The 19667-nt window shown below is 38.9% G+C and overlaps 1 protein-coding gene across 4 annotated transcripts; it reads left to right on the plus strand.

Annotated features, from left to right (window-relative positions):
* Nucleotides 1-1411: 1411 nt before the first annotated feature.
* On the plus strand, nucleotides 1412-19138 carry DUT (deoxyuridine triphosphatase). Of its 4 annotated transcripts, none has more exons than XM_004448078.5 (7): nucleotides 1412-1547; nucleotides 2639-2777; nucleotides 7075-7166; nucleotides 9333-9377; nucleotides 17052-17126; nucleotides 17289-17359; nucleotides 17749-18040. In XM_004448078.5, exons 1-7 carry the CDS (start codon nucleotides 1523-1525, stop codon nucleotides 17803-17805), a joined length of 504 nt encoding a protein of 167 aa, XP_004448135.1. In that variant the 5' UTR covers nucleotides 1412-1522; the 3' UTR covers nucleotides 17806-18040. The 4 variants fall into 4 exon arrangements, 3 of the variants coding, with proteins under 3 accessions (XP_004448135.1, XP_004448133.1, XP_004448134.1); XR_009185094.2 differs by lacking the exons at nucleotides 1412-1547; nucleotides 17749-18040 and adding exons at nucleotides 1929-2156; nucleotides 11079-11166; XM_004448076.5 differs by lacking the exon at nucleotides 1412-1547 and adding an exon at nucleotides 1929-2156 and having other exon boundaries at nucleotides 17749-19138.
* Nucleotides 19139-19667: the final 529 nt, after the last annotated feature.

Raw genomic sequence — 19667 nt, forward strand, 5'->3', positions numbered from 1 at the left:
GAAAAATCAAATAGGTGATGCCTAGGAGGAGACTATTTTTAGATAAAAGATCTGAAAGACAGCAGGTAAGATACCAAGGTTTTTTATCTTGAAGGGCTGAGAAGGAAAGTAGGAGCCAGAAAATATAGAAGTGCCAGCCAGTGAGAAGACAGAGAAGAGGTAGCCAGTGAGATGGAAGGTAACAAGCATTAGGAAGCGGTGCTGTAGGCTTATATACATAGAAGCCTGTAGAGTTTAGTGATTTAATGCAAGGACTCTGAAGCCAGACTACCTGAAGTTGAATCCTGGCTCCACTGTGTTCTAGTTGTATATGTGTCATCTTGGGCAAATAATTTAAACTTTCTGCACTTTGGTTTCCCCATTTGTAAAATGGGGGTAATAACACCACTTGTTTCCTGGAGTTGTGAGGATTAAATAAGTTAATATTTGTAAATCATTTGAATACATCTGGTATGTAAATCTCTGCTAAAAAGAAGAGAGATCCCGATAATGGCATACATAGGAAGGACAACTTTGCTTGTAAGGTAACAAATTGCCTTCTCAACAGGTACAAGCTGGCACTAGACTTAAATTAATCAGCATGGCTGATAGGATAACTGTATTCTGACACAGACAACAGCATGAAATAAACTATGGCTGCAACATGTCTAATTATTCTTACCTGTAGTATTTTAAATTTCAAGTGTATGTTCAGCACTCATATCAAGTTTTTGTTTCTTATTGTCACAAGAAATGTCCTATGAAATAATTACTGGTTCAGAACCTTAAGCTGTTATTCTTTTCCGGTGAAGATGATATTTTCTCTTCTTAGTTTAAAATAACATCAGATGAAGAGTGCTAACAATAAATACTTTCTGTATCCAGAGTGAATGAAGAAATAGCAGAACACTTTCTCCGTGCTGGGTATTTTCAGATGCATCAAAATTTATGATTCTAATTAGTTTGAAAGATAAAATGCATAGGCATGAGATTACACAATGACTAAGTTGTTGAATGACTAAGTGTTTTATTTAAGATATAGAGGAGACAAAGACTATTACTGGGTTGTAATAAAGTTTTACTAATGAACTGGGATTTTTATCTCGATCTGGGAAAAGGGAGTCATTACAATCATTAAATTTTCAGATACGCAAAAACGCAATCTATCTCCCATGTGAATTTTCTTAGATTCCCAGAGAAAGTGCTTTAGCAAAATAAGGGCGCAAATTAAGAAAGATTAAGATATCAGATCTAGAAGATCAGGGATCCAACACAGGAGAGCGATGATGGGAAGTCCCAGATGGCAGCACATTTTAAGAGCCACCAGTAGAGGGTTTAGCAACAAAATGGAGGGAAAGACTGTAGGGTTCATCCTCAAACTCAATGCCGGGATTGAAACCAAGCTGTCCTTGCAGTTACGCTGAAGACCCTTCCTTTACGTTTTTCATTCCGGGTGCTGTAAGGAAATAGAGCACACTGCCTTGCCGTGGCACTGGGAAGCAGCACCTTCGCTTTTGCGGCTGGAGATAGAACGCCAGAAATTATGGCCGCGGGCGGCACTGCCCCAGGTAAGGCAGCAGAGGCGCAGAACCCGACTCGGGCCCTGGTCTTCGCAGATACTGTCAGAAAGTGGGGCTCGAGGAAGAATATTAAGGGCGAGTTAGACAGCCGGAAGCGGAAACGAAATTCAGGACGCAAAGGACGTCATTTTCCTGGTAGCCCAGGGTCTGCACCAGGCCCAGCACGACCGACTCACCGCCTCCGCGGGCCCCTCGTCAGCCCGTAGAGGTTACTGCTTCCGAGGTCATTTTAACCAAGACGCGCCCGTAGAGGGCGGACCAGGTGGGCGTCTTGCAGAGCTGAGGGCCAACCAGCAGCAAAACCTCGGGGGAAATGAATTCCCTCTGCCCTAGCCTCGCGCTCGGCTACTATTTCCTTCCGTGTTGCTCCACTCAGTGTTTTTTAAAGACGGGCGAAGCGCACGGCCCGGAGTCCAGGCCGCGGGAGATTCCGGGCCAGGCCCCTGGCGGTCCACCCACCCCTGGGGCCGCCCAGCCCCGGCATCATGCTGCTGGGGTCGCTCCGGCCGCTATCCAGCGCTCGCCTTCTGAGCCGAGGCTGCAGTGGAGGCAGTGAAGTCGGGGATCCAAGCAGGAGGGGTGCGCTTTTTCTAAGAGGTTGGGATGCTAGAGCTCGGGCTGGGCGCCCGAGGAGGAGACACGAGGGTAACCCGGACCTGATGCAATCTACTAGGAAGCCCTCCTTTCCGCTGCAGGGGGAGTGGGAGGGCGCGCAGTCCTGCGGCGCGCGGGAGCGAGTCTATTCGGCTCCCCTAACGGGGGGGGTGGGGGGGGCAGGGCGGCTTTCTATTTTGTTTGAGCGAGGTCACCGAAGCTGCCTCCCTTCGTTTAAGAAAGGTTAAAAAAAAAAACACCACAATCTCAGTAATTTCCGATCGTAAACGTGCTTTCCGAGATTGGCTTCTCATTCCAAAAGTTGAATGTAGCCCCTCTCTCAGCCAGTGTTGGTGGGCTCGTCCAGAGCGGGGGCGGGGCGGGATGGAGCTGGCGGGAAATTAGAACTTGGTCTTTTGCCTCCTGGGGGCCTCATCTTGTGCTCTCTTTTTGGGTTCTCTCTACCGCCATGCCCTGCTCTGAAGAGACCCCCGCCATTTCCCCCAGTAAGCGGGCCCGGTCTGCGGAGGAGGGCGGCGTGCGGATCCGCTTTGTTCGGCTTTCGGAGCATGCCACGGCCCCGACCAAGGGGTCCGCGCGAGCCGCGGGCTTTGACCTGTACAGGTGAGTGGGGAGGGGGTGGTCTCCCCGGGCGGCAAGGGGAGACCGATACTGAGAAAGGCCGCCTGGGCCTTCGCGTTTCCTAACCTCCAAGAAAAATCCAGTTCTGGAGTTCAAGAGCTCCAAGTCATGCAACTTAATTTTAAGTCAAGCTATCTCCTGCCACACCTGAAAATATTGACTTCAAAGTTGCAGAAACAAATAAACGTTTTTATGCTTTTTTATGCTGCCTTTTTATGTTGAAGAATTTAGCTTTTGCCTTTAGTGTAGATCCAATAAGGATTTCGACGAAGAGCATAAAATGGTAAATAAATATCTGTAAAAATATTTGCCGGACTGTTGTCTGCAACACTTATGTTTCCAAGTGGAGGGGTGAAATGAATTAAGTCCTGCTTGGCCCTCAATGAGTGACTTGAGAATGATGCTGTGCTAAGTAGAAACGACACGTGAGCCTGAATTCAGTCCTTTATTCACTTGACTACTCAGCTCATTTCTTAGGGCCATTCGATGAGAAGTGCAGTTGGAGTAGGGGTGGTTATTAAATAACTGAATCACAAGCATCAGGATTTATTAAAAGCAGTGCAGGTTGTTTAGGTCATGAGTACAGGCAAAGAGGTAAGATGAACCAGTGATGGTAGTAACAGGGAAAAGGAAAAAAAAGAAAAGCAAGATATGGACTTAGAGCCAAAGGGAATAAAGTTGAGTCCCTTAATTTTACATGGAAAGTAGAGTGAAATAGTTTTGACTTCCAAAGGCTGGGCACTATTGTGAGTTGTAGAAAGATTTTGATTTAAGATACTTTAAACATCCTCCTAATAAAATACATAGACCACTTTCTGTTACTGAGATTAACATGGAAATAACTGGTGTCTTTAATAAATTAGAGAGTTTAATTATTTAAAGAGAGTTCCATTGAAAGAGTGAAATGATAGTACTACTTTACCAGGCTTAACTTCCAGTTCTGTTTATTATAATAGTCTCTAAAATTTCCATAAGTAGAGGGGCTACAACTGTTGTGGAATTTGAGAGAGGTTCAATTATTTGCATATAGAAAGGCCAGGACTTAGGAATGATTTTGAGAAGGAAAAATGGTTTATTGACGGCCAGTGGAACCCGGTGGAACAGGGAGCTTTCTGTTTAAAACCCAAGCCTCGAACAGGATTTTTAAGTTCCTTTTATACGGGATGGGGAGTCAAATGGTGCTTTTATCAAAGAAAACTACTTTCTTTGTTAGTTAAGTCTTTGCCTGAGTACCAGATAGATTTTGAATTAACATATCACCCACATTTCTGGTGAGCTTGAATTAGCATCTTGCCCACATTCCATCTGGATGCAACTTTGAATACACATTCAGTTTTACATCCTTTGTGAACATTCAAAGCCCATATCACTTAACTGGATTTCTCGAGACCAGGCACACTTGGATATAGAATTAGATGATTTTGAATTTATGCACAGGCTATATTATATTTCCCACTCGAGGCCAAGTCCAAGTTCCCATAAGTTTCGGCATCACCACCATCAGAGTTTCCCTGGACTGACTGATATGTATATAGAGTTTGCATTGCTAAATGGCCTCCCGGGACTGGAGTCGTTGCTATGGTCACCAAAGGCAGGGCTGCAGCTTCTTACCGTCCCACACCCACAAGTCAGGACAGACAGCTTAGGTTATCTCCGAAGAGACAAAGAGCCTCCCACTCATAGCCCACATCACAATAACAGTACCAGTAGGAGCATGTGTTAGACGGACCTTAAGAGAATCAGTTCCTCAGAAGTGTCAGTCTCCAGAGACTGTTGACATTGATTAACCCCATCCCTCAGCCAATAAGTCCATGGCCACAGCTTCGTAAACTATACCCAGCCAAGCAGAACAGATAAGAGATAGCACACTGCCTTTCGCCCTCTTATTTTTGTCCATCCGCTTTTCCTCCTTTCCTTTCCTTCTGCATGTTTTCTCTAGTCTTTTAAGAGAGTTGTGAGAATAAAATGAGTTTATATATAAAGCGGTTAGAACTATATGTAGCACATAGTAAGGGCTCAATAAATGTTAGCTATTATTAGCTATTATTTACCCTTTTCTATTGGTCCTTTCTCTTTTGATGCTGTTAGCAAAGCATATGCCTTTTAAAGGCCCATCTTTCTGCTTATATGTACTTTCATTCCCCCAGCAAACTTGTTGAGAAAATATATTTACTTGTTAACACCTTTCTCTTGCCACCAAGAAAATTCACAAGTTGCTATCTCTAAAGCTTTCATAATTTTAATAAATTAGAAGTAAACATCTACCTCTACCTTCTTCATAGACTTTTTGTGTGTGTGTGGTTAGGCCCTTAAAAATAATTTATTGGGAAATGGGGGAAAAGAACAGAGCTTGCTGAGAAATGGAAGAGGTCAGAAATACACAAACTGAGATTTGGTACGGGCTCCTATAGGCAGAGCAAGTTTTGGCTTGTGTGGTCACCTTTTAAACTATTAATTATTCCTCTCCTTGCTAATGCTAAGGAAAAGGGCCTCAGCTGTTATTGGTTACTCCACCAATGGTGAGTCCTGTTTGGAATATCCGAGGCCTCCCTTCGGTCCCAGAGAGTCCCAACTAGGACCCCAATGTCGAGGTCAAGGTCTCGGCAGGGTCTTGTGGCCATGTTATCTGTCAGCCATGGTGTCTGCCGGGTCAGCCTTCTTCCCCATTTCACTTTACTAACCTGCCTCACTCCCGGCTCAGAGAATTCATGCCCTTATTAAGGGGATGCCGAGGGGCATTGGTCGTTCTCCTGTAGTTACTTCCTACTGGTTAGGGCTGTAGTCCGTCACCCTGGTTGGAAGTGGATGAAATCTCCGCGTGACTAATAAAGCATTGATTCTGTAACAAATAAACTTAATTAGAATTTTGAAGATACATGGTCCCACTAAAAGGATAAAGAGGATGGTGGTAAGCAGGCCCAAAAAGGGGGCCAGCTATGACATACTGGACCACGAGAGTGGGAAATGCTAGGTCCCTTCAGAGGCTGCATCCTCCCAAAGTTAATGGGAAACAGCATTCTTCTTGCATCTTTTTTTCCTGTTGGTTAACTCTAGGGAGAGGTTATGGTAGACCTATTGGGTTTGAACATAAACAGCCAACCCCAGTTCCCACAGCAGTGGTTATGCTTAGGACAGCCAGGAGAGGTATGAGGAGAGGCACTGCCCTGGACATAAACTCACAAAGACAGGATAGGCAACAACAAGACAGGCATATGGCAAGCAAAATAAAGACACTACTTGAGAGAGCCATTTCTTTATTTTATAGGCTCGTTCATTAAATGGATTAAGTTTACCAGGACTTTCAATATCTTCAGTATCCCTCTGCATGTGATCTAGAATAGAAAAGATATATTAATCAGGCATATAGATACAGTACTTAATACAAATCAATGTACAGGTTCCTCTTCGAGCTGCAACAAATAGATCTAAGCTCCAGGTTTGCAATACCATACATGTTATCTCTCCATGGGAGCAGGCCATAATGCCAATTGTGTTTAAGTTCTACTTAAATCACTCTAGTAATTGTTGCTCCACTTAGTATGTATGCCTTTCACACAGCCAGCATTCTGCAGCACCATTGACCCTAGAGAGAAGTAAGGAAGGTAAAGCTCCGGTATTTCACCAGCTTGGCACTTTTCGTATATATATTTTTTTCCCCAAAAGTAAATGGAGGGAAGCAGATGTGGCTCAACTGATACAGCGTCTGCCTACCATATAGGAAGTCCGGGGTTCAGTACTCAGGGCCTCCTGACCTATGAGCTGGCCCATGTTCAGTGCTGCTGCGCGCAAGGAGTGCCTTGCCACAGAGGGGATCCCCCCACATAGGGATGCCCCACGTGCAAGGAGTGCACCCCACATGAAAAAAGCACAGCCTGCTCAGGAGTGGCATTGCATACATGGAGAGCTGATGCAGCAAGATGACACAACAAAAAGAGACGCAGATGCCCGATGCTGCCTGACAAGAATGCAAGCGGACACAGCAGAACACACAGCTAATGGACACAACAGCAGACAAGGGGGGTGAGGGGTAGGGTGTGAAGAAGGGCAGAGAAATAAGTTTAAAAAAAAAAAGAACTTCATTCTTATTAAAAAAAAATAAATGGGAAATTCAGTGAACTATGAGAAAGACTGGTTATAGAAATCTAAGGTTGCATGAATTAGTTTATGATTATATAATAAAATATTGTTAAGGTGAGTCCATATGCTTGGTCACAAGGAAAGAAAAATGTGAAAGCAATCTTATGAATACTGTTTTTTTTTTCTTTCACTATCTTCTTAGTGCCTATGATTATACAATACCACCCATGGAGAAAGCCCTTGTGAAAACAGACATTCAGATAGCCCTTCCTTCTGGATGTTATGGAAGAGTAGGTAAGTGATTTAAGAAACAGGTAACTTTGTCAAACTCATCCTTTGTGGTAGGCTCCATCATCTTAGTTTCACTTGGGGGATAAAATGAATGAAGGGAAATAGCTTGTCCTGCTTCCTAAAAAGAAAAGCTGCGTATTATGGCACATGCAGCCATTTGAAAACTTTCATGTACAAATCTTCTGCCTTGATTTCATTTTGTCTTATTTCTGACTTCTTATTTGACCTTTAGGACATTCACATTGGCCCAGAAGGTTGTTCCTACAACACTTCACTGTGAGAAAAACTGAAAATATAGGTGATTTTTACTAACAAGCTTCTCCCACTGTTACTGTTAACGCCCTCCTTCAAGGATCAGATCTTATATGAGGCCAGGTATCTTTGTGAAGACAGTGATAAGTGGTTAATATTTTTTGTATATGAGAAAATAGAAAATGGCTTAGGGTGACGACATGAGATTTTATCTAATGAGAATAAAACTTCAGGCCCCTTTTGGTTCCAAAGCATATCAGCTCACAATCTTTTCCCATTTGCTTATCTTTCCAGGGGGTATGTTAGGGTAAGGGATACTCCTTATCATGCTAGAGGGAAATGCTTCATAATGGGAGGAGCTAGGACAAAATGCAGATCAACAGGTTGCCACTGGAAAGAGTATTCATAAATTCTTTTTAAGAGGACAATTTTCTGATTAACCTAAGAGTAATCATAAAGGAGCAAACGGAACTGTGGCACCACCCTCCTGGGGGAACCTAGACTAATACTATCTTATTAACCATGAGCTTAAGAGCTGCTGATACTTTACCACTTCACCCTTTAAACAATTAACAAAACTGGCTCTCTCCTCATATCTTTTTGGCAGCATTTACTACATTTTTTGGAATGGCATTCAGGAGATGGAGTGAGGTAAAGGGCATGGCAGGAATGGGCAGCATTTATTGAAGGACTACCTGATTTAAATTATTCTAGAGTAAAATACTGAAAGTCAAGATAATTAATGATGGGCATGTCAGCAAGTATAAGGTACAAGCTTTTTGGTTTTTTTTTTTTTCCATTTTAAGAATAACAAGCATTCTGGAATTGAATTTTTGAGGTTTAGTTTTTGACATTTTGCTTGGCTGATGTTAAGCCTTTTATTTTACATTGGTCCATTTGTTTCATAGAGACATGTCTTTGGCATCGTAGGCTAAACTCTGCTATGTTTATTTAGTTAGTTGCTATCTCCCTCTGTACCTTCTTCCACGTTGTGACATATTCAGATCTCTCTCAAAGACTTAAAAGAAAGGTCTTCCTAGTCCTGTGTTCCTGCCAACTATTTAATATAATTCCTTCATTCTTCCCCTTTGTGGCCAGACTTCTTGAAAGTGTTGTATATGATTGTTTGCACTTGCTAACTTTACGGTTCATTCCAGCAATCCAGCTTCCGCTTCTATAATGCCACAGATCCTCAAATGACGAAAGTCATGTGGAAATGGTTTAAGTTGATTTTTAGTAAACTTTAAGGTCTTTTTTAGTTTCATACCTTTTTCTAAACCATTCTTTTTTCCTGCTTCGGTGTATGGTAGGATAACTATAACTCAGATCATCTGCTAAAGTTAATATGAAGAAGGAAGTGGACTTGGCCCAGTGGATAGGGCATCCGTCTGCCACATAGGAGGTCCACAGTTCAAACCCCAGGCCTCCTTGACCCATGTGGAGGTGGCCCACGTGCAGTGCTGATGCATGCAAGGAGTGCCGTGCCACGCAGGGGTGTCCCCCACGTAGGGGAGCCCCACGCGCAAGGAGTGCGCCCCATAAGGAGAGCCGCCCAGCGTGAAAGAAAGTGCAGCCTGCCCAAGAATGGGCCGCACACACGAAGAGTTGATGTAGCTAGATGACGCAACAAAAAGAAACACAGATTCTCATGCTGCTTAACAACAGAAGTGGACAAAAAGAAGAACACGCAGCAAATGGACACAGAGAACAGACAACTGGGGCAGGGGGTGGTGGAAGGGGAGAGAAATAAATAAAAATAAATCTTAATAAAATGAAAAATAAAAAAATAAAGTTAATATGAAGAAATAACATTATAGGAGATAAAAGTGACGTGCTTAAATTATGTCAATTATATCCAATATTGTGCACCCCCCCCCCCAAAAAAAAACAACCAATTTCTCCTTTTTTCTTTTTTAGCTCCGCGTTCTGGCTTGGCTGCAAAACACTCCATAGATGTCGGAGGTAAAATCGTTACATTTTTATACTGTAAATATTTGTAACTATTTGCCATGTCTTTGCTTCAGCACTAGTATTCAAAGAACAAGTTTTGCTTTTATTTTCAAGAAAAGGAAATGGTTTTCGGTTTGTCTTAGTTCTTTAGAAATTTCCATACCTATCCATATCATAATTCTATATAATAATTGTCTGTGTTTAATTTTTAAATGACCATTATATAACATAAAAGTGCTAACTGGGTACTATCTGATAAATACGATGTTTGTCTTTGTTCAGTGGTAATCAGCATTTAGTCCAAAATTCATTCCAATCTTTGAGGAAAGCTTGTTATTGCAAGAGGAAGGAAAGCTTTTCATAAGTAATGATTTAATCAATAGGTTCTAGAAAGTACAGGTTTATCTTATAGTAAGTAAGGGTTTTTCTTTTTATAATCAACTTTATTTTTAGAAAAGTTTTAGATTTACAGAAAAATTACACCAAAAATATAGGGAATTTCCATATAACCCACCCTTCCAAACACACACATACATAGTTTCCTTTATTATTAATATCTTATATTAGTGTGGTACATTTGTTACAATTGATGAATCAATATGAAAGCACTGTTATTAACCAAAGTCTATAATTTACGTTATAGACTGACAAATGTATAATGTCATGTGTCCATAATTGCAGTGTCATAGTGAACAATCTCATTGCCCTAAAAATGCCCTGTGTTCCACCTATTCATCCCTCCCACTCTCTTCTGAACCTCTGGTAACCACTATCTTATATATCAATGTTACAAGTTCTTCCATTAACACAAGATAATAATTATAGTAACAATAAATCTACTGGGGTCCGTGGTTATACTTCCCCCTTATGTTTCTTCATTCCTCAGTCTTGAGGGATTTGGGATGAAGTCTGCTCTGACTGTTTCAGGCTGAAAGGGGACTTAGATATTATGGAGCAGATGGAAGGAATTATTTCCTTGATTTTTGCATGAGACTTGTCAATCATTGTTATTTTGTTGGTTGTCCAGGGCAAGCCCAAAGAACTGGGAGTAGGACTTGGCTGCAACTCTGCTGGGCATTACTTGTGATTGGTCTGTTGAGGTCTTCTGTTACTTTTGTCAGTGTAGGCTGCTCATGTGTTTCTAGAAATTCATCTATTTCTTCTCAGTTGTCCAACTTGTTGGCCCGCAGTTTTTCATAGTATCCTCTTAAGGGACTCATTTTTGTGAGGTCAGTGGTGATGTTCCCTCTCTTGTTTTCTGATTTTATTTATTTGCATCTCCTCTCTTTTTCTTTGTTAGTCTAGCTAAGGGTTTGTCAATCTTATTACTCTTCTCAAAAAAAAATGCTTTTGGTTTTTAAATTTTTTCTTTTTTATTCTCAATTTCATTTAATTCTGTTCTATTTCTTCTACTTACTTTGGGATTAGTTTGTTGTTCTTTTTAGTTCCTCCAGATGTACAGTTAGGTCTTTGGTTTTAGCTTTGAGTTTAGCTCTTTTTTAATGAAGGCATTTAGGGCTATAAATTTCCCTCTCATCACTGCCCTGACTTAGCTGCATCCCTTAAGTTTTTGTTTTGTTTTGTTTTTTGGAGGTACCGGCGACTGAACCCAGGACCTTATATTTGGGAAGCAGGCACTCAACCACTGAGGTACATCTCCTCCCCAGTGAGAGTTGGTTTTTTCATTTGTTCGTTTTTTGTTTGTTTTTTTAGGAGGTACCAGGGATCGAACCTGGGACTTCGCACTTGAGAAGCAGGCGCTCAACTTGAGCGACATCTGCTTCCCATCCCATAAATTTTGGTATGTTGTGCTCTCGTTTTCATTCACTTTTAAGATATTTACCGATTTCTTTCAATTTCCTCCTTGACTCAACTGATTGTTTTAGGAGTGTATTGTTTAACTTCCACGTATTTGTGAATTTTCTAGTTCTCCATCCTTTATTGGTTTCAAGCTTCATTCCATTGTGGTCAGAGATAGTGCTTTGTATAATTTTAGTCTTTCTTAATTCATTGATACTTGTTCTGTGACCTCACAGGTGGTGTATCCTGGAGAATAATCTATGAGCACTTGAGAAGAAATGTATATCCCGCTATTTTGGTGTGCAGTGTTTCTCTATATGTCCATTAGGTCTAGTTCCTTTAACTTATTATTCAAGATCTCTGTTTCTTTATTGATCTTCTGTCAAGATGTTCTGTCTCTTGCTGAGAGTGGTGTGTTGAAGGCCCCCACTATGATTGTATAGGTCTCTTATTTCTCCCTTGCCTTTTGCTGGTGTTTGCCTCATGTATTTACAGTCTATTTTGTCCAATATTAGTGTAACTTCCCCAACTTTTTTTTGGTTATTGTTTGCATGAAAAATCATTTTCCAACCTTTCACTTGCAACCTATTTGTGTCCTTAGGTCTAAGATGAGTCTCTTGTAGAAAGCATACAGATGGGGTCTTTTTTTTTTTTTTTTTTGGTCCCTTCTGCCAATCTGTGTCTTAATTGGGGAATTTAGTCCATTAACATTTAATGTTATTACTGTAAAGGCAGTACTTACTTCAGCCATTTTTTTCTTTAGGCTTATTTATGTCGTATTTGATTTTTATTTTTGAGGAAAGGGAGGAAAAATTAAAATGGTTTTCCTCTCAAGCCTCTGGTGCCTGGCAGTGGATCACCCCACTGCCGGCCATACCGCTGGTGCCTGTCTGGGCACCTCTACACTGCCGTTAAGTGTCTCACATCCTTCTGATTGCCCTGCTAACCACCATTCCCCTGATGCCCAGCTGTGCCCCTTCTCTCCAGCCTCTCTCTCTGATCACCCCCATGACCCCACAGCTTCCTCTTTGCCCCACAAGCCTTCCTGCAGCTTCTGGAGGAAGAATGCAGCCGGCTGTTCCCCTATTTTGCCATCTTGGATCTCACCGTAAGGAAGCCATCCATATTCAGCAAAATACAAAAAGAATCTTTATTTAATGTTTGAAGAGAAAATACTATGCTTCCCTATCCCTAAAGTCCATGCCAACAAAGTCCTTAGTGGTATCTAGCTCCTGTTTAACAAAGCCATACTAATGTTTTCCAAAGTTGGTAACCTCCTTTTGTAACTCCTTTCATGAAGAAACCTCAGATTCCTCTGCTAGTTACCATAACTATAGGATCTCTAACATCCCCCTCACTGTAGGGGAATTCTCACTCTCTTGATAGGTCACCCCGCTTTGGATCTCCTCCTTATTAGGGTACGGACCCCACTGACAGGGTCTCCATCTCCTGACCCTTCTTTACTCCCCATTGATAGTGAGTGACTGCTTTATTAACAGGACATCTTTGCCCTGGTTAAGTGGGTATGCTAAGTCCTCCACGTCCCCATCTTTTTTACAAAGCTCCTTTCTCAAGAAGCCTTCCTAGAATAAGGCAAAGTATAAATAAATATTATTTTGACTGCCCATTGTGCATCAAGGCACTTTGGATACAATGTCTAACTTGAATGACCCCATATGCCCCCTTAACAGAAGAAGGGTGAATCCAAGTGTACATTGCTAATAAAAGCTGGAGTCTCAATCTGTGTGATTCCAAACCCCTTGTTCCTTACACTGCAGTTAAATGCTGGGGTTTACCCTACTCACTAACCAAACACAGTATTCAGTTAAACCCCTGTGGTGACACAGAACAGTAATTTAGCACATGATGAAGCCTTGGCCCAGGGCCTTCTCAGGCCTGTCCTCCGACTTTTTGGAAGGGCACAGTGTCTTACCTTGGTGTCACTAGGTGGTGCTGTGGGGCAAGACAGGAACCCAGAGGTTCTTGGAGACTGAGGGGAGCTGAATTTTATGTAGCAGGGATTGACAGCCCACTGCCACGTTGAGGAACTGCTGGGCTCACTAAGTTATGTTTGGTTTTCAAAAGTACTTTTATCAGCTTAAGTATTGTAATTTGGGACTAGAACTTAATGTTTAAAAAGATGAGATTTTTAAGGAAGTTTCAAAGGTTATAAAAGGAACATGGGCTTTAGAGTTATAAGTGGATTTGGGTCTCAGCTCTGTCACTGACACCTAAATGTTACTTAACCTTTCTGAGCCTCAGTTTACTCATCTGCAAAATGGAGATTAGTGTGCCTGCCTCTGAAAGGTATGAGAATTAAATTATGTACAGCATCTAACACAGTGCTTGGTACATAGAAGATCCAGTAAATTATAGTTCCTGTCCCTTTAGGACTGCACTGATGTTTATATGTGGAAACTTTTTGCCCTTGTTACTAATTTTTACTCCGAAAAAATTCATGTAAAAGAAATGGAAAGTTAGTTTGCCTGGTGGTTGGTGTGGTGTTATTCATAAAATCTCACTGTGGTGTGTTCTTGGATGCACATTATCTTAAAAAAAATTTCTCTTAGGCACAAGATTATCATAGTTGGCAACAGTTTCTATTTCTGAACTGAGATGTTGTTAGAAATCCCAGGCTGTAAATAAGGGTCAAAGGGAAAAGTTGAGTATGTAGGATTCTGTTCAGAATTCACATCTGGTAGGTGTGGATAGTTTTCACTAAAGTAGGTTTCCAACAAATGACATGCCAAAGTCTTGACACAGTAAAACTTTTGCCTGAAGTCAGTTAATCACTTTGCCAGTTCCAATGTATGATTTTTCCAGTGATAACTTCAAGATACTTTCTGCTTTCTTATGAAGATAAAGGTCCCTAAATCTTATATCCCTTATGTGGAAAAAGATTTAAGTCCTGGGACTGTTGAATTTTTTTATACTCTTAGATTCTTGCTAAACAAAGTAGTAATTGAGGGTCTCTTTTTTTTTTTTTTTTTGCCATGTTTTATTTGACTTCAAATGAATTTATTGCTTTTTAGTCAATTAAATCTTTTCATATTTTTGTGTAAGATTCCAAGCATAAAAGAGGAAGTCTTTGGCAGATCACCTAACTTCCACAGAATTCAAGACACCCAGTTGTTTGAGTGCTCCTTGTTCTTTACAGATATATAGGAAAGGTCTTTACAAAAAGGTAGTGCTGTCGTGTGGTTCAAAATACCAGAAAGTAAAAAAAATAAATAAATTCTTGTATATGAGAAGAGGTAGAGACCCAAATGGATAAGAAAAAAAATCATCATAAACAAGAAAATGTCCAAGAAACAGATGGGGACAAAAAAGGTCCAGCTTCACTAGTGGTCACTTAATGGCAAAGTAAAGCAATGAGATACTGTTCCTTACTCATCACATTTGCCAGAATTAAAAAGATTACTACCATCTGGTACTGGCAAGGATTTTGGAAATGGCAGTCTCAAATATTGCTTGTGGAAATTTGAATTGTTTTACCTTTTTTGCCAAGTTACCTAGCAATATTCATTAAAATATACATACGCTTTGACCCAAGAGTGCTTTTGGGAATCTATTCTATAAGAATAAAAAGCATTAATATTGCAAGGATATATGCAGAGGGCTGTTTTGTTTTTATAGGAGAAATCTGACAGCATCCTGAATGCCTGACAGCATTTAAGAGAATAGTTACATAGAATAATGGTACTATATTCTAGAACATATTATGGATCTACTAAAAAGAATGATTAAAATTTATATGTATTAACCTGAAAGGATGTCTGTGATATTTTAAGTGATGAAAGAAGTAATATGTAAAATACATTACTGTAACATTGGCCACTTCTGGGATAGTAGGGGAATATTATCAGTTTTATCTTTATATATATTCATATTGTTTGGGTAATTTAAATTTTTTCTAATATAGTAGGAAAAAAACATAGGTCAGTCAGTCTACAATATGTTTATCTAATTCATTCTAGGTAGATGATTATTTTGTACCTCCAGATCTCCCCGCATGGAGATTCCATAGTCTGGTCATTTTTTCCATCCTGGAACATGATCTACTGAGGGGTTTCTTTGTTTAATCTAAAATGTTCCTACTGTCAAAACCTCCATATATGTAGTATAGAAAATAGCCAGTCCCATCCTTATATCAATTCTTTTCATAAAGATTGAAAACTGTATTAATGGTCAACTTGAAGTAGTAATAGAAACTAGAGATCAGTATTCTCTAAATTGGGCAAAGCTTTGTTGTTCTACAAAGAGAAAACAAGAGACAGTTTCCTTCAGTCTAGACATGTGATAAACTGCCTCTGCTGTTTTTTTTACCTGTTTTTATATTCACTCTTTTCCTCACTTAAAAATTTATCTACCTTTGATTCAAATATGTAAAAGAATTGCTTTTATCCAATTTAGCTCACCTTTCCTTAGAAATTTATTCACAAACCACAGAGGTTCATTTAAACCTCTTCTGTAATCCACTGGAAAAATATTTTAAAATGTTAGTCTTTCTGAGTATTTTTTAAAATGGGCCTTTTTTAAAAGTTTGCTTTTTTCCCTATAGGAGAAAATTGAAAGGATATATTTAGGAATTACCATAGATCTTTTTTAAAAAAGAAAACAAATATTTTCAGTTGACTTTCAAATAATTAAGAGTCTTACTAACCAGCATCAATACCCATAGAGCTAAATTCCTGGTTATATATATTTTCTTTTTCTTCCTTTATAATGTTTTTTTTGGGGGGAGGGGAATGGGGGTGGGATTAATAAGATGTGAGATAACTACATGAAGCAAGATTTAACTAGGTTTACTTGAATCTTTGACCTTTCATAACTAAGGGGAAAGAATTAACATGTATAAAAAGTAATTGGGGATGATGAGGGATGAAGAGTGGCTCCTAATAGCATTTTCTTTTGTGGGGGTAATGAAAATGTTCTAAAATTGGTTGTAGTGATGGCTGCACAATTTATAATACACTAAAAACCATTGAAGTGTTTACTTTAAGTGGATGAATTATATGGTTTGTGAATTCTATCTCAATGTTGAAAAAAGAAAATGAGAAGGCCTGGTGTACCTATATTACTTGTACCTGCATTTATGGAAACATTTAAAATTCTTGGCCGAAAAATAAATGCTGTACAAGTCTGGTAAATGTAGTACTCTGGCAGGGCCCTATCTCAAGTCTCTCCTGCAAATGTTTGCTGCCTTTGTGTTTATAGTCTCAAACAGGTACTAATTAAGCATGGTTTTATGTCTAGTCATTATTATTAAACTCATGCTAATTTCTTCTGGGGATCATGCTCTAAGAAAGGATGATGTTTCATATTAAAGGGAGAAGAAGAATTTAAACTGAAAGGTTTGGCTCCATTTTTATTATAAAAATGGAATGTTCTGTTATTTGCAAGACTGCTGCTTAACAATGTCAACATTGACTTATTTCACTGCAGATCTTTGGGCTTTTTGGCATTTTTATTCATGATGCAGTTTTATATCAATCTGGATATTAGTGGGAAGCTGAAAGGGAAAGAGTTTTGCTATCAGAAAAAAGTCTTAAAATTCCAAATCATAATTTTCTTCTAGTCCTTTTGGTGGGTTTGTAGCAGATTTGGAGAGTGAATGAGGATGACCATTCTGTGATGATACTGCCTACCTGACTTGGAGTTGGGCATGAGCACCATTTGAATAGGGGTGACAGATTGGAAAATTAAGACCTTTTTCTAAATTCTTTTTGAGTTTTAGTAGTATCATGTCTTAATTTTGAAGTTTTATGTAATAACAAAGCAAGGTTCACTGTTACTCAATTGTAAGGATAAAAATCTCAAAGCAGTCTTCTACCCCTAGTGTTCTGATAGCATAAATCAAACTAATATTATTTTTCTCTTCTATAGCTGGTGTCATAGATGAAGATTATAGAGGAAATGTCGGTGTTGTGCTTTTTAATTTTGGCAAAGAAAAGTTTGAAGGTATGTTAAGTATGTACACTCACATGAATGTAATGAATGCTCTGTGTTACATATATGTTATAAGAGACCAACTCGTCTGATTCTCATTGAAAAAGTCAGGATATGGACAATGCCTCAGCAAAATACCAGTAACAGACTCTTCTGTTTCGTTTTGTTTTAAAGTGAAAAAGGGTGATCGAATTGCACAGCTGATTTGTGAACGGATTTTTTATCCAGAAATAGAGGAAGTTCAGGTAAGTGTCATAAAAACTGAGTAGGGAATAAATGATTGAACATTTTAAGAATAAATGCAATTTGTAATTAGATAGTAGTATATACTCCTATTTTAAGCAAAATTAAAATCTTAGTTTAGAATATTTTGAAATGATTTCCATAATATAATGTAGCACTATTACATAAATTTTTATTAAATAATATATTATTTAAATATACTGTGAAATTCCAATATTTCCTTAGCTTTTTTTAAGGTAGCCAGATATTGTAATTTTTTTCATTTTATAATCTCCCTTTTGAAAAGAAGTCATAACAAGAATGAAATATTATTACCTAGGAGCTGGAGAGTAGAACTGAAAGAGACTCTTAAAAAATAATGGTGTGGCTTACCACCTTTATATCTTCTCAGGTTTTGGATGTCACTGAAAGGGGTTCAGGAGGTTTTGGATCTACCGGAAAGAATTAAAATTTATGCCAAGAACATACTTTTTTCCTTAAAAATAATGCTTCACTTAAAGTGTTTTGGTGTTTGTGTGACTATAAACCTATTAAACTTTAACTTCTAAAAACATTTGGTTTTCTTACGGTCAAGGGAAGGGCACCTCTGGTGGGATCAACGAAATTTTTTTGTTTTACTACTTATTGTTGTATGTAAATCTGCTTCATGGTGTCATAATACAAACAGTTTCTTTTGCAATTTATTTTATGTATAAATATAGATCTATTGGGAAATGTATATTATTTAATTCACTAAATGCTACCCCATCAGCAACTTATTTTTCTTTGCTTTATAAACCATAAAAAATGCCTTTTATTCAGTAAACTTGAATTTGTACAGATACAAATTATTGCATAAATTGAACTAAAAGATAATAAAAATCAGAGGTTAAAGTTATTCTGTGTTCTTGCCTTCTCTTAACTATAGTCAAACAAAGTTTTTTAAATCTTAACATTCTTTGAGGGTGAGAAGAGAATCCTTAGGTTATTGTTGTTGTTGCTAATTTTAATGTGGTAATCCCTGGGCAGTCTGGGTAGAACTGTGTTTGTGAAAGGATATGTACCTTTGGAGTTTCAGTTGGTTTATTCTTCTGAATTTTATTCCAGGCAAATTATATAGTTGTGGTTATATCAGTTTCCCTCACCAAGATAGCAATAATAGGCTATATCCAAAAAAGAAAAAAAATATGTAATTTAATAGAGATAAAATAAGTTCTAATGATATATGCCTTTGAATTGAGTTGAATTTTTCCACCCCAAGTACATAATTTGAGTAAATAGGATTAAACAGCATTTCATTGCAGATTTGGGGCTGATTCTGTGGATTATCTTACTTCTGTTGCTCAATAAATGCTGGTGTGCTTTCTTTTACTGTATAACCCAGACTGCTTGACATCAGGGTTTTGGGTGTAACTTGTTTTTTGTTTTGTGGGTGTGGGTCATACAGATGGAGTGCTTCTGGAGCTTGCAGTTCTCTTGGCTGCCCTGTTCCTGGAACAGGCTAGAGGTTGTTTCTTCTATGCTTGCGGGGATGCTCTACGCCATTTAGTTCCCTGCAATGTAGTCATTTCCATTTGTGGGTCACGGTCTGTTAATGAATCATGAAATCAACTCAGTTGGCTATAATCAGCATTTTAAAAAAATTGAATAGAAAGACAGGTTAGTACATGTCAGAAGGGTAAATATTGTGAAGGTTGTTTGAATTACATAAGTATGCATGTGTGTACTAGGTGCACGTGGTATAATTATTTCTGCAGTCAATAAAATTTAAACACTGCTGTAATAAATACTTTTCTGCTAAACTAGCCAGAGTGAATTCTGTTCTCCAAAACTGATATCCCTCACCAATGCATAGTAACAATTGAATAAGAAGAAATAGTGTGTGGCTACCAAAAGATATGGTCTTAGTTTACACTCTTATTGTTACCTCCTACTGAAAGTCTACTATATTAAACACTTGACAAACAGCTCATTTCTTTCTCATAGTGTATCTGAGAGAACAGATAAAACATCTATTTTATAGATGACAAAATTTGGCTCAGAGGCCAAATAGCCAAATCTATATTTCAAAAGAAGAACACATTTGGAGGTCTCACTTGCCAATTTGAAAACTTACTGTGAAGCCACAGTAATCAAAACATTTTGGTACTGATAAAAATATTGACATATAGATCAATGGAATAGAAATGAGAGTTCAGAAATGAACCTGTACGTTTATGACCAAAAGATTTTTGACAAGGGTGCCAAATATAATTGGGGAAAGAATGGTATCTGTAACAAATACTGGGAAAATTGGATATCCACTTGCAAAATGAAGTTGGACCTCTCCCT

The sequence above is a fragment of the Dasypus novemcinctus genome, chromosome 3 (assembly GCF_030445035.2).
Source record: "Dasypus novemcinctus isolate mDasNov1 chromosome 3, mDasNov1.1.hap2, whole genome shotgun sequence".
Classification (NCBI taxonomy): domain Eukaryota; kingdom Metazoa; phylum Chordata; class Mammalia; order Cingulata; family Dasypodidae; genus Dasypus; species Dasypus novemcinctus.

Coding starts and splice junctions, on each gene's coding strand:
- DUT (XM_004448076.5), top strand. CDS start 2,045: ATGCTGCTGGGGTCGCTCCGGCCGCTATCCAGCGCTCGCCTTCTGAGC. Junction 2,157..2,638: donor GGGTGCGCTTTTTCTAAGAG/GTTGGGATGCTA, acceptor CCTGCTCTGAAG/AGACCCCCGCCATTTCCCCC. Junction 2,778..7,074: donor GCGGGCTTTGACCTGTACAG/GTGAGTGGGGAG, acceptor CTATCTTCTTAG/TGCCTATGATTATACAATAC.